Source organism: Danio rerio, chromosome 6 (assembly GCF_052040795.2).
Source record: "Danio rerio strain M-AB ecotype USA chromosome 6, GRCz13ab, whole genome shotgun sequence".
NCBI lineage: Eukaryota > Metazoa > Chordata > Actinopteri > Cypriniformes > Danionidae > Danio > Danio rerio.
The window spans coordinates 61,781,984-61,797,500 of NC_141026.1; the positions used below are offsets into that span (position 1 = coordinate 61,781,984).

At 38.4% G+C, this 15,517-nt stretch overlaps 1 protein-coding gene across 1 annotated transcript in view; it reads left to right on the forward strand.

Annotated features, from left to right (window-relative positions):
- The window catches only part of shmt2 (serine hydroxymethyltransferase 2 (mitochondrial)), a 53,142-nt gene extending 37,761 nt beyond the window's left edge, over positions 1–15,381 (forward strand). The window contains 4 exon segments of the mRNA NM_001123374.1: positions 1,542–1,641; positions 9,630–9,785; positions 13,344–13,451; positions 15,254–15,381. Coding sequence (NP_001116846.1) covers positions 1,542–1,641; positions 9,630–9,785; positions 13,344–13,451; positions 15,254–15,381 — 492 coding nt within the window.
- The last annotated feature ends 136 nt before the right edge of the window (positions 15,382–15,517 follow it).

Sequence of the window (15,517 nt, forward strand, 5' to 3'; positions counted from 1 at the left end):
GAATAACGTCAGTTTGACAACCTCAAGATTCCAGATTGGATTATGTGGCAGATCCTGATTGGCAGATCACCAATTGGTTTAATGCATATGAGTAAGAGATGTTGAGGGTGGAGGATTGGGGCTGCTGTGCGATGCGGCTTAACACAGCGTGGCTGTTCAGACTCACACTGACTCAAGGAGTCATGATCTTTTAATGACAGCAGTAAATAACTGAGCAACTGCTCAGAGGCTGCATGGTGAAGCAAGAAGGTCGCTGGTTTGAGCCCCGGCTGGGTCAGTTGACATTTCTCTGTGGAGTTTGCATGTTCTCCCCGTGTTGGCATGGGTTTCCTCCGTGTGCTTCGGTTTCCCCAAGTCCCAAAAACATTTGCTCTAGGTGAATTTCACAAGCTGTAAATTGTCTGTAGTGTATGTGTGTGAATGAGTGTGTATGGGTGTTTTCCTGTGATGTGTTGCAGCTGGAAGGGCATCCGCTGCGTTTAATATATGCTGGATAAGTTGGCGGTTCATTCCACTGTGGCGACCCCAGATTAATAAAGGGTCTAAGCTGAAAAGAAAATGAATGAATGAATATTATTCTAAATAAATAACAGAAATCAATCCTAAACTTGACTAGTTCAGTAAAGTTAGCAACAGATTCACAGAATCGGATTTTCCGGATCAATAACTCATGACCGAAACATTGTTCCTACACAAATAGCACCTCTTTTCAACTGTCACAATGTATACAATATGTTGTATACAATGTATTAAATTATTTTTATTTTTTTTTACCATTTTTACCATTTTTGGCTGAACTAACCTAATAAATCATGTTCAAAAGTATTCAACAATTTAGGTTAAAATGTCATATTGTGTTTTTTAAATAGCACAATGGATTTAAATGTGAAAAATCTACATACAGCATATATAAACATCATTTATTGTGGTGGTTCAGTGCTGGAAAAGCATAAGAATGCACCTTGAAAGTGCTTGAAAAGTGCTGGAGTTTGAAGTTGGAAAAGGTGTAAGAACCCTGAGTAAATCATATCTCAAAGCTGTCTGGGGCTTGTTTTATTCATTTATTTATTTTATTAAATTTATTTTTTATTTTTTTGCACCATCTCCCCATGCCATTGTAACCACCTCCCTATCAGGCTCCCTTTCTTTTCTAATGGGATGGCGGGCCAAATCAAAGGTTACCATGAGCCAATTTTGACCCGCAGGCCCAACTTTGAGCGTCTCTGATGTCTCTAGTGTGTAGTGAAGTTTCAGCTCAAAATACCACACAGAAATCAGTTATTAGAAATTAATTCTTTAAATTATTGTGTTTAGAAATGTGCTGCTCTCCATTAAACAGAAATCGTGTAAAAAAATATACAGGAGAGCGAATAATTCAGACTTCAACTGTACCTGCAGCAGGGTTAATACCCACATGCAGGATCATCCTTGAGCTCGAGCATGTCTGATTCCCTCTGATGGTCTGCTGAACACCGGCTCCTGCACTGGGAGCTCGTCTGTGTTTTTTGATAATTAAGGATTGTTCTCTGGTGTGTCTCCAGGCCACGTCGCCCATGTTTCGAGAGTATATCGCTCAGGTTCTGAAGAACTCCAAGGCCATGGCGGCCGCACTGCTGGACAAGGGATACACACTCGTCTCTGGTGGGTTACACACACACACACACACACACACACACACACACACACACACTCAAACATGCGGTTAAAGTCTTAAAGAATTATTAGCCCTCAGATTTCTCCAACAGATTTCTAATCATAACAGTGTTAATAACTCATCTCTAATAACTGATTTATTTTCTCTTTGTCATGATGACAGTAAATAATATTTGAGATGTTTTTTGAGAAATTAGTATTCCGCTTAAAGTGACAACTAGGTTAATTAGGGTAAAGTTTGGGTAATTAGGCAAGTCATTGTGTAACAGCAGTTTGTTCTGTAGACATTCAAAACAATATTGCTTAAGGGGGTAAAGATATTGACCTTAAAATGGTTTTTAAAAGATAAAAATTCTTGCTGGAATAAAACGAATAAGAATTTCTGCAGAAGAAAAAATATTATAGGAAATACTGTGAAAAATTCCTTGCTCTGTTAAACACCATTTAGGAAATATTTGATATTATTTGATAATGCTTTGATAATATTTGTAGTGCTGCCAAAATTACCGCATTAGTATTACTACTAATATTAGACTAGATATTCTTTAAGACACCTTTTATACAGCTTAAATTTACATTTAAAGGCTTCACTAGGGTAATTAGGGTAAAATTAGGGTAATTAGGCAAGTCATTGTACAACAATAGTGCACTTCTCCTGTTCAACCTTTACATGCTCCCTCTGAGCCAAATAATGAGAAAGAACCAAATCTCCTACCACAGCTATGCTGATGACACTCAGATCTACCTAGCCTTAGTGCCTAATGACTACAGCCCCATTGACACCCTCTGCCAGTGCATTGATGAAATGAGCAATTGGATGTGCCAAAACTTTCTTCAGTTAAACAAAGAGAAAACTGAAGTCATTGCGTTTGGGAACAGAGATGAGGTTCTCAAGGTAAATGCGTACCTTGGCACTAAAGGTCAAACGACAAAAAATAAGGTCAAGAATCTTGGTGTGACTCTGGAGTCAGATCTGAGTTTCAACAGTCATGTCAAAGCAGTCAGTAAATCAGCATACTATCATCTCAAAAACATAGCAAGAATCAGATGCTTTGTTTCTAGTGAAGATTTAGAGAAACTTGGTCATGCTTTTATCAGCAGCAGGGTGGATTACTGTAATGGACTCCTCACTGGTCTTCCTAAAAAGACAGTCAGACAGTTGCAGCTCATCCAGAACGCTGCAGCCAGAATTCTAACCAGAACCAGAAAATCAGAGCACATCACACCTGTCCTCAGGTCTTTACACTGGCTGCCAGTTACATTCAGAATAGATTTTAAAGTATTATTACTGCTCTATAAATCACTAAATGGCCTAGGACCTAAATATATCACAGATATGCTCACTGAATACAAACCCAACAGATCACTCAGATCATTAGGATCATATAAACTAGAAGTTCCAAGAGTTCAGTCAAAGCAGGGTGAATATGCCTTCAGCCACTATGCCCCTCACTGCTGGAATCAGCTTCCAGAAATGATCAGATGTGCTCCAACATTAGGCACACATCTGATTAGCTGTGCCTTTACTGAATGAGCACTGTGCTGCAACCCACAGATTGCACTATCATGTTTTTCTCTTCTTCTTCATTCTTTCATATCACATTTTACCTGTTTTTATGTTTTGTTTTGTTTTTACGCATTTTTATTATTTGTTTTTATTTTTATTTTACTTGTTTCTTTTATTCTTGTTTATGTAAAGCACTTTGAATTGCCACTGTGTATGAAATGTGCTATATAAATAAACTTGCCTTGCCTTGTTCTGGAGACAATTCCTTAAGGGGGCTAATAATATTGACATTAAAATGGCTTTAAAACTGGCTTTAAACTAATAATAACTGCTTTTATTTTAGCCGGAAAAAAAACTAATCAGACTTTCTCCAGAAGAACAAATATTAGAGGAAATACTGTGAACAACTCCTGAATCTGTTCAACATCATTTGGGCAATATTTGAAAACAAAAGAGAAATTTAACTGTACAGACAAACACAATGCATTCACTGGAGATGCTAAGTGAAGGTGGGAAGTCAAAGAAATTGAGCAGGTCTGTAAAAGTCTTTGATTGTTTGTCAATTTAAGGCTAAAACAGGTTTTTGTAAAATACAAATTTCATGTTCTGTATTAGATCAACATTTATTATTGCATATATCATCTTTTGTTAGCTGTTTGGACAGAACTGTGTGTAGTACAGTGTTTCCACAGCAAGGTTATAATAATTTTGGATTTTTCATTAGTTTTAGTTTCTATTTCGTTTTGACTTTTTGTTTTCGAATTCAGTTCGTTTTAATCAGTTTTTAGAGGCAGATTTACTAGTTTTCATTAGTTTTTATATTTTGAAATTATTTAGTTTAGTTTTTATTAGTTTCAGTATTAGTTTCAGTTTTCTTCCTAAATAATGATATTTGTTTGGTGCAAGATTCAAAATCAACAGAATAAATATTGTAGAATAAAAACTGAACCTGTATTCAGAGAACACATGAACAGTATCATCTACCACAACCATCGACCCATCCTCAAACTCAAATACAACAGCCCACAAGACAGCAGCCTTCAGTACAATATGTGTGCAAGGCTGCTCTGAGGTTAGACACACAGTAGTGATGGGAAGTTCAGATCTTTAACGCGGATGTTAGGACTCAACGTTATATAGTCAGCAATAGCCAGTTAAAGCATCACCATGATCTGAAAAATGTCTTACTGTAAAGATTTGCAGCTCAACTGAATCATGATTCACTTATTTGAACTCCATTATGATTTTCTGTTATGAAATAAACTTACGTTTTTCTCCAGATCCTCTTATTAAGCCTCGGTTCACCCGCGCTGCGGTTGTTCAAGTTTAGTTCAGTCACAGCAGGCTGTCATGTGCTGTTTGTGTTTGGTTCACTGAATCACGCATGCGCAGTATTATCGGTTCACCACTTCTCAAATTTGATCTCAGTGTAGTGTTGCTGTTCTAATAACTGAATGAAAGTGTATATTGGATTATTTAGAGTCAGAGGGGGGTAATACCCTTGTTAAAAAGTAAGTAGTTTGTGGATAAGTGCTTACTGGAGACGCGAATAATTTCAAATGATTCAGTTCAATTTGGTGAACTAGTTCAACTGGTTCTCTTACAGGATCCGGTTAAAAAGATTCGATACAGAAATAAACCCCATTGTTGGGCACAAATGTGTTAAAGTAATAGCTTAAAGTGTCTGTGTTTAATGCTGTCACCGTGCTGCTGTCATGTCCACTCGCTGTTTTTGTCACGAGAGCAACAGCGAGGATGACTGCAGCAGAACCGGCTCGATCTGGCCAACGGCAGCAGGACCACAGACTACAGGTGCTAAATGGGTCAAACATCACATTATATTTACTTCTAAACGGTTTACAGTAAGATTATGTATTGAATACATTCACAAAGACGGAAACGAAGGAGGTTTGTGCTCATTTTTGTTAGTTTTGTATGTACACAATACAGTTTCAGTTAGTTCTAGTTTAAGAAAAAACTCTCATTTTTATTTTTATTTCAGTTAAAGACAATTATTTTACAGTCTGGTTTTCGTTTTTTTGTTTGTGTTGATTAACTATAATGACCTTGGTCCACAGTTATACTGGAGTGATATAAACACAACAATTTCCTAATGTTAAAATAGGACCCAAATCCCTGCTATTTTGAGGCCGACCACAACGTGACGTAGGAGTGTGGTTCCCCCGCCTACTGAATTGATTGACAGGTGCCGTGTCTCCATAATAGCCTGTGTATATATAAACGTCCACAGAACATGTTTTGCAAAGAAACTGGGATTAAAACATGTCTCCACTCTCTGTGATCATCTGCACCTCAATAATGAATTTTACAAGTTTAAAACGTTTTTGAAGCATGTTTGTAATAAAGAGTGTGTGTGTGTGTGTGTGTGTGTGTGTGTGTGTGTGTGTGTGTGTGTGTGTGTGTGTGTGTGTGTCTGTGTCTGTCTGTGTGTACTGCAAAGAGTGTTTGTGTGTGACTGATCGTTTCAGAAGGGTTTGAATAAACTCCACCACGAACACATCAAATATTCTGCGCATTTTTGACTAATGAGCTGTATTTCAGCTTCCTCCGAGTCTGTCTGTCACTGACTGCAGTTTATTTGCTGTAACGCAGGAGAATCAGACACACGTGGGAGCGGTGGGTGGGTGGGTGGGTGGGGAGAAGCAGCTCTTTGCACTTAAAGCCACAGACTACAAAAGCAGCTGCACTGTACTCAGACACCAAAATGGGCAGATTCTGGAGGCTATAATAGATGATCTGATGGGTATTTTGAGCTGAAACTTTACAGACACATTCTGGACACACCAAAGGCTGATCTACATCTTGTAAACGGGGTAAAATAGGCACATAGACTTTTTTATAAAACTTCTTTTTGACTTCAGCTAAAATCTGGCATTCATCTTCTTTAAAATGAGACCCAGCTTTAATCCGGGCACCAAAACAATATTGACACTCATTTAAGCTGAATAAAAAAGCGGAGCGACAATTAAACGTTTAATGCAGATGAGTTTATTTATTCTGCCTCTCCTCTGTTTTAATAATAGTTTCAGATGTTTAATATTCATCCTCAGATGTTAAAAAACTTCTTCCCCTTCTGCTAACTTCCTCATTACCAGCCGCAGAAACTCTCTCTCATGTCCGATTCCAGGTGAATCCAGATCCGTTTATTGAGGAAAACTCCGGCAGAAGCGCTCTTGGAGATTTCATCACGGTTTAATGATGTTTTTGTGCTGTGGATATAATTGTTGTTGCGTGTAATTATTGGTTTTCTGCACGCGGCGTGTGTGAAATGGAGCTGTGGTTTGGTGTTAGCGCTGCAGGATTGACATATGCAGCACTAATTGAATGGCCGCCTGCCGGATTTGTGCATGCGTGTGTGTGTGCGTGCGTGCGTGTGTGTTCTGTTCTCATCCATGCTGAAGCTGCAGATCTGCTTTATCAGTCACTTTTACCTGCTTTAGGAGTGGATGATTCCTCACTGACAATGTAGAGATGGCAATAACACACTAAAACTAACTCTCATCACTTTTACTCACCTGCAATGTGCAAAGGTTATTTAACCCTTTAATTGTCGCTCCACTTTTTGAACACAGACATGAGAATGACATTTTTCAACTTAAATCAAGTGTAAATCTTCAATGCTTTGGTGCACAGATTTAAGCCTGGTCTCGTTTTAAAGAAGAAAGATGGCAGATTGTAGCTGAAGTGAAAAAAAGTAAAAATAAAATAAAAAAATGTGATGTACCTTTATTTTTATGTAAATAATAAAATAATATATATATTAGATTAAAATATGTATTTTACAAAACCTATTTTAGTCTAAAATTGACAGAAAATCAAAGCTATATGTCACGTTCAGGAGGGTGGGAGAGACTCAAGTACAGAGAAAAATGGGTTTTTATTTATAATAAAATAAAATAAAAGGCAAAACAAACTACCCTGAGGGGGAAAACATTAACAAAACAAACAAAACAAACTAGACTGGGCAAGCTGGCAGGGCTGGAAACAGGACAAGGCAAGATATGATGACAAACTGGCACCAAGGTTATTATAGTTAATAAACAAAAACAAAAAAAACTACAACTAGACTGTAAAATAATTGTGGTTTACTAAAATAAAAATAAAAACGAGAGTTTTTTTTTTTTCTAAAACTATCACTAACTGAAACTGTATTGTGTACATACAAAACTAACTGAAATTATAGCAAAAACCTCTTTTGATTTCCTCTTTGTAACTGTATTTAATATATAATCTTACTGTAAACCGTTTAGAAGTAAATCTAACCTCAGAGTCTGTAATCCTGCTGCCATCGAGCCGGTTTATCTCCAGTCATCCTTGCTGTTGCTCCCTCGATAAAAACATTGAGTGGACATGACAGCAGCACGGTGACAGCATTACAGGCATTTAAAACTATTACTTTAACACATTTGTGCCCAATAATGGGTTTATTTCTGTATCGCGATCGCAAATGAATCTTTTCAACCGGATCTTCTAAGGGAACCGGTTGAACTAGTTCACCAAATCGAACTGAATCGATTGAAACGATTCGCGTCTCCAGTAAGCACTTATCCACAAACTACTTACTTTTTAACAAGCCTAATACTCCCCTCTGACTCTAAATAATCCGATATATACTCTCTTTCAGTTATCAGAACAGCAACACTACACTGAGATCAAATTTGAGAAGTGGTGAACCGATAATACTGCGCATGCGTGATTCAGTGAACCAAACAGCACATGTGAATCATGATTCAGTTGAGCTGCAAAACTTTACTGTAAGGCATTTTTCTTCCTAACATCCACGTTAAAGATCTGATCTTCCCATCACTGCTGTGTGTCTAACCTCAGAGCAGCCTTGCACACATATTGTACTGAAGGCTGCTGTCTTGTGGGCTGTTGTATTTGAGTTTGAGGATGGGTCGATGGTTGTGGTAGATGATACTGTTCATGTGTCCTCTGAATACAGGTTCAGTTTTTATTATACAAAATTTATTCTGTTGATTTTGAATCTTGCACCTGACAGTTATACTTATTTAGGAAAAAACTAACACTGAAACTAATAAAAACTAAACTAAAATGAAATAATTTCAAAATATAAAAACTAATAAACACTAGTAAATCTGCCTCTAAAAACTAAATAAAACTCACTGAATTTTAAAACAAAAAGTCAAAACAAAATAGAAACAAACTAATGAAAAATCCAAAATTATTCTAACCTTGGCTGGCACAGGACAGCAGACATGAGGAGAATATAAGCAGATATAATTAACAAACAGAAAGGTGAACAGAATAAACTTATAATGGGTTAACAAGGAGCGTGGGACTAGACAATAGACAGTCATGTGCTCACGAAAAAACGGGACTCATCAACCATGAGTTAACAGGAGACAATTGAGCATACGGCACACGTAAACATGCACCATGTGCTAAACACAACACCAACAGCAGACTGAACGCTACACACGAGTACACGATAAATAAAAACTCACTGTGCACTCACACATGCAATGTGCATGTTTCATCCCAGCGCCAAGCGAAACCAACTAGACTGAGACGCTGAGAATGAAACACCATGCTGCAGACAGAACAAACACCAGGACAAGAGCGTGTGTCACAAATACGTCCAGACCTCGGCCTAATAACAGTCGAAACGAGGCTCATACAAAAAAAACACGATGATAGAAAAGGAGTACTCCACCCGAGAAAACTCGAGCCAAGCACAACATACAAGACATGACAGGACTAGTGTCTGAACCACCAAAACAAGAATTAACAAGACTGAAGTGGCAGAATCCTGACACTATATATCTGGACAAATTATACTCCAAATTTGATGTTGATATCTCAAATAGTTCCTCAAAAAAAGCACCTTTTAGTATCAGATTTTATTTAGCTGCAATACCAGACATGACCACCAGGTTACATTAGTGACCATATAAGGGTGCCTCCTTTGCTTTGAGGAAAACAAACCATATTTCTTCATACTTTTGACAATGTTTGCATAGTAGACTTCAAATTATAAAGTAGTCTGAGCAGTTTGGTGGTATTTAGTTTGAGTTTTGCCTCTAAAAACATTAAAAAACCTGCAGATTGCTGCAGAATGTGTCAGTCTATGTCGCTCCTGTCACTCCACATCTATAATCCTCTTAGTCTATGCTGACATTATCTTCAGCAGCTCAAACACTCTAATGGCGACTGGACAAACGGCTGCTTCCCACTCAGGGCTGCTGGACATGCTAATGAGATGGAGAGATGAGCACTAGTGGGCGGGGCTTTTCCCCTCTGATGACACGTACAAAGGGGGAATGTCAATCAAAGTGTTTCAGTCATCAAGTATGATTAGAACAAACACAATTCATTGACGTTTATCATTAGAGACTGGATATTTTCACACACTGCTGACACACACAACTGTGTTTAAACCCCTTACAAACATTAGTTTTGCATAATAAAAAGTCTTCTTCATCAGGTGGTACTGATAATCACCTGGTGCTGGTGGATCTGCGGCCGCAGGGGATGGACGGAGCGCGTGCGGAGCGAGTGCTGGAGCTGGTGTCCATCACAGCCAACAAGAACACCTGCCCTGGAGACAAGAGCGCACTCACACCTGGAGGACTGAGACTGGGTGAGGAACACACAAACACACACATGGAAGACTGACGCCTGTTTCACACCGCAAGCGTCAGCGGCGCGTGAGCAGAGCGTGAGCAGCGCGTGTGTTTTCGGCGTCCGTGTTAACAGATTAGAGCTTTCATACCGCACGCAGCAGCAGCACGTCAGAGCGAGGCGTGAGCGTCGCCGAGTCGCTGGGTCTATTTTTGACGCGCTGCTCAAGCTCAATTAAAGTGACAGTGCATTGATAATGACCAAAACAAAAAAAGTAGCAATTTTACCCAATAAATGCGTTAATAATGTCAAATGGTTTATATATAGTCATTCAAATGAACTTAAAACGATTAAAAACGACAACAAACATTTATTTAGGCCCGAACTACAAAACCGAATGTAAAACAATTTTACTATCAGTTTTGCTTAAGTTGCACACTAGTGTTGTAGGAGAGGGGAAATAGAATATTTACGGGATTTGTAGTCCATAGGGAAGTGTATTGTGGGTAGTGTAGTGCGACACGCATGCTGGATGATGTGAGCTCGCTGTGTTCTGTGCAGCTGAGCAGAGGAAGAAAGTTTTAATCGGCTTTGTTTTATGTTCACTCGAGTTATTCCTACCGGGAGCTGTTTGCACTGTGAATCTGACAACACGAAAATAAGTAAAAGAATGGCATGCATTGGTTACTTTTGTCCGTCTCATCATCTGCACGAGCATGAATTAACGAGCTGTTATTCTGCCGCTGGACATCACTGAAGCGGAGAAAGTAACACTAGTTTGATCATGTATAGATATCATTATAACTATATTGTATAAATATTATTATAACTAGGTCTACAGCAACCTGATAATCAAAAAACAAATGACATGATATCACAGGCGATTGTCTTCTGACTGTAGACACTTCTCATATAAGTTAGCTTGAGAAGCATACAGCACTATTTGATCTATAAAATTTGTAAAATAAACATTTGCAGGTTAAAGAAACAGCATAGGAGGGGCCTTGGTGCAGATGAAAAGTTTAAAAAGTGTATTTGTATATAGAGAGACATGGGTAACTAGATAGAATAGACAGAGATAGGTTGATCTCAGCAGCAGCTGCCGAAGAGCTGCGCGCTGCAGACGCAGCTGGTGTGAAAGGCAAACGCCTGCGTGCTGCTACTGCTCGACATACGTGCTGCGCACGCTCTGCTCACGCGCCGCTGACGCTTGCGGTGTGAAACAGGCGTGAGACTGGGTGAGGAACACACATACACACACCTGGAAGACTGAGGCCCTGTTTACACTAATACATTTTAGTTTTAAATCTGGCGTTTCACCTAGCATTTCTGAACAACTCTTCGTTCATAATACACCGCTAAAAATGTATCACGTGACCACACACACACACACAGGCATGCACGGCAACGTATGCGCGCGTCTGAGCTCCAGGCAGTCAGCGGGGTCTTTGAGCACACCTCCCCAGATGAGAGCAGCACATGTCGGACAGTTCACCAAGGATCTTCCTCTGGATTTATTCTCACTGTAGTTGTTAAACGTGATACTTAACTCCTATTGCTTTTATCCAAAGACTCTTCTGTCTTCTACATCTATTACTTGTTCTCAGGTGTTTTGGCTGAGCGCAGAGATAAGTTAATATAATAATTAATATAACCGCATACACTGATTCTGCATATTGACTGATCACTTGCCTTTATTTCTAATATTGTATAAACCTTTTGTACGTTATACTTTTAAAATGGCCGTTATTGATTATTAAAACTGATACTCAGCAAAAGAGACGGTATGCTTTATATTTATAATGAAAATGAAAGAAGGCAGTTATAAGCTATGAGGCTGTGTTTTGTTATAAATATCCATACAGTGAAGATGAAGTCATATAAATATGCAGATACACGACGCCTCCACATTTCTGCTGTCTGTTCAGTTAAAGGTGCAGTAGGTGATCTGCCAAAATGCTAACCGCTTAGCATATTATCTTTGGACGGCGGGGAGGGACTGTGATTTAAAGCCACATCCCCTGAAATCGCGAGCGCGCGCACCGCGTCACAACAGCCGACAGACTAGTTCATGTCATTCGCCAGTTAGTTAGTGCCAGCGCTGTGCAGGAATTACATGTAATACTTTGCCACACTTACATGCTATTTCAGAGCGAATATTCAGAGTAGCGGTAAACAGTACAGGAAGGCTGTCATTGTTCAAAAATGACCCAATGTGAATATAAAAGCAACTTCAGCTCAGTAAAGCAGGCTAGGCGGAATAGCGCTATTTACTGATGTTTTGTTGTTAAACTAAATATAAATCTACATTATAGATGCTGTCAAAGAACCTTATGAAACTGAAAATAATCATCAATCTTTCAGCGGGAGATTTCAGTGGCTGAACAACACGTCTGTGCATATAACCCATTCATAACACAACACAATCTAACATAATCGTTTTAAAACAGAACATGACCTGTCTAACAGTAATACTTCAGCCATGGTGTCGTCCTTCCTCCAGCGTGCTAAAGTAACTCCAATACTGATTCAGGATTTTAAAAGTTTCAATGCAGCATTTGATTTCTCCCGGTCTGTCTCGGCCGCTTTAAGGGTGAATTATACCTGCGCCTGGCTTTACAGTAATCGGCCCGAGCTCGGCTGTCCTTCTGCGCCTCCGTCTCCGACTTGGCATCTGCGAGCGGCCTGCAGCTCGCTCGCACGCATGCGTTTGTGATGCAGACGGGCACGCGCTAATGGCAGATCTGCGTGAACACATGCGCAGAAGTCCGAATCTACATTTGCTGACAGACAGTCTGACCTGCCTATCGGAATTAAGGGAGATGACGGTCCGACTCTATTTAATTCAATGAACATTTTTTAGTTTTATGCTTTACCCAGAATATAAAAACACATATAAACACATTCAGATCATTTACTGTCATCATTACTATTGGACTGTGAAGAGACTTTCAACCAGCACAACAACACATGCGTCTGAAGACAATCACCTACTGCAGCTTAAACATCAAGATGAAAATAGGCAGTTCCTTATATCATGTTTTCATTTTATTGTTAGGATGGGGAAACAGCGTAGCCAGGGTGGTGTATATAACATTATAAAGTAGCCTACACTGTTCCCTAAGATTTATCAAACTTGTGAAGTCTGAACTTAAGGAGAGGATGCAAGACTGAACTTTGTCCTCATTATTGTGGGACAGCCCCAATCAGAGAGGTGAGTGTCTGCAGTCCCGCCTCTGTTTTCAGATGTGTCCGTTTTCAGATTTTCCCTTATCCACACTGACACAAAGCAGCAGCATTTTAAAATGAACACGGCCTCTTCAGCGTTTCCAAAACACTCTATTTTCAGGGCTGGAAAACTCAGGGGTAGTGTGGACGGAAGGTGTAACCATAGCAAAACTTCAGCACTTATGAACTAAAACATATTAATGTAAACAGGGCCCGAGTCCCAATCACACACACACACACACACACACACACACACACACACACACACACACACACACATACACAGTAATCTGGCTGTGTTCTCCATGTGTCTGACTCACACTCACTCACTCTCTCTGTGTGTTCTCAGGTACCCCAGCTCTGACCTCTCGGCAGCTGAAGGAGTGTGACTTCCAGAAGGTCGTGGAGTTCATTCATCAGGGCATCCAGATCGGGCAGGACGTCAAGAAGAAGACCAGTGAGTCTAAGTTCTGCTGTGTGCGTGCGTGCGCGTGTGTGTTTGTGTGTATGTGTATGAGTGTGTGTATGTGTATGTGTGTGTATGTGTGTGATTGGGACTCGGGCCCTGTTTACACTAATATGTTTCAGTTTATAAGCGCTTAAGTTTTGTTACGGTTACGCTTTCCGTCCACAATATGTCCTGTTATATGAACCGATATGGCAACAATCATAAATATTTTTGATCAGTAATGATGCTGAAAATTCAGCTTTACATCAGAGAAATAGATTTCACATTACTGGATATTTATTATAATATTGATTTGAATAGATTATAATATTGATCATAGATATTTACTAGATATTGAAAACTACATTTTGATTAGTGACACTTCAGTGTTTAAAAGTATGCATAAGCACAATTAGATATACAGATACATAAGCACAATTAGACAACACAATTGGTGTTATATGAGTGTTTAACAGCATGCACAAGCACAATTAGATATATAGATACATAAGCAAAATTGGATATATAGATATATAGATAGATACATAAGCACAATTGGATATATAGATAGATACATAAGGGCAATTAGATATATAGATAGATATGTATACGTATACACACACACATAATCACAATTGGATATATAGACAGATACATAAGCACAATTGGATATATGGATAGATACATAAGCACTATATATATATATATATATATATATATATATATATATATATATATATTTATAGACATAAGCACAATTAGATGTACAGATAGATACATAAGCACAATTAGACAACACAATTGGTGTTATACGAGTGTTTTTTTTAAGCATGCATAAGCACAATTTGATATAATTAATAGATGCATAAGAGCAATTGGATATATAGATTGATACATAAGCACAATTATATCTATAGATAGATACATAAGCACAATTAATGTTTTATGAGTGTTTTATAAGCATGCATAAGTGTTTTATGGGTGTTTTATAAGCATGCATTAGTGTTTTAATGGTGTTTTATAAGCATGCATAAGTGTTTTATGGGTGTTTTATAAGCATGCATAAGTGTTTTATGGGTGTTTTATAAGCATGCATAAGTGTTTTATGGGTGTTTTATAAGCATGCATAAGTGTTTTATGGGTGTTTTATAAGCATGCATAAGTGTTTTATGAGTGTTTTATAAGCATGCATAAGTGTTTTATGGGTGTTTTATAAGCATGCATAAGTGTTTTATGGGTGTTTTATAAGCATGCATAAGTGTTTTATGAGTGTTTATAAGCATGCATAAGTGTTTTATGGGTGTTTTATAAGCATGCATAAGTGTTTTATGGGTGTTTTATAAGCATGCATAAGTGTTTTATGGGTGTTTTATAAGCATGCATAAGTGTTTTATGGGTGTTTTATAAGCATGCATAAGTGTTTTATGGGTGTTTTATAAGCATGCATAAGTGTTTTATGGGTGTTTTATAAGCATGCATAAGTGTTTTATGAGTGTTTATAAGCATGCATAAGTGTTTTATGGGTGTTTTATAAGCATGCATAAGTGTTTTATGGGTGTTTTATAAGCATGCATAAGTGTTTTATGGGTGTTTTATAAGCATGCATAAGTGTTTTATGGGTGTTTTATAAGCATGCATAAGTGTTTTATGGGTGTTTTATAAGCATGCATAAGTGTTTTATGGGTGTTTATAAGCATGCATAAGTGTTTTATGAGTGTGAAATGCAGCTTTGATGCTTTTCATTTAGTTTTGCATCATTCTGTTTTGTTTAGCATCTGTAATTTTATTTTATTTTTTCATTCTTTCTTCAGAAAAGCTCTCTGATTTTAAGAGTTTCCTTCTGGAAGATGCAGAGACGGTTTCTCGAATCGCGGATCTGCGCAGTCGTGTGGAGGCGTTCGCGCGTCCCTTCCCCATGCCTGGATTCCACGACCATTAAACGAAAGAATCAGGGATTATTTTTCATTTTTGTTTAACTTTAAGATCAATCAGCAGTTTATTAATCATTCACTGACACTAAACGTCTTAAGATGAGCAGTAGTGTGTGTAGGTGCTCTGCAAAATGCTGCTATTAC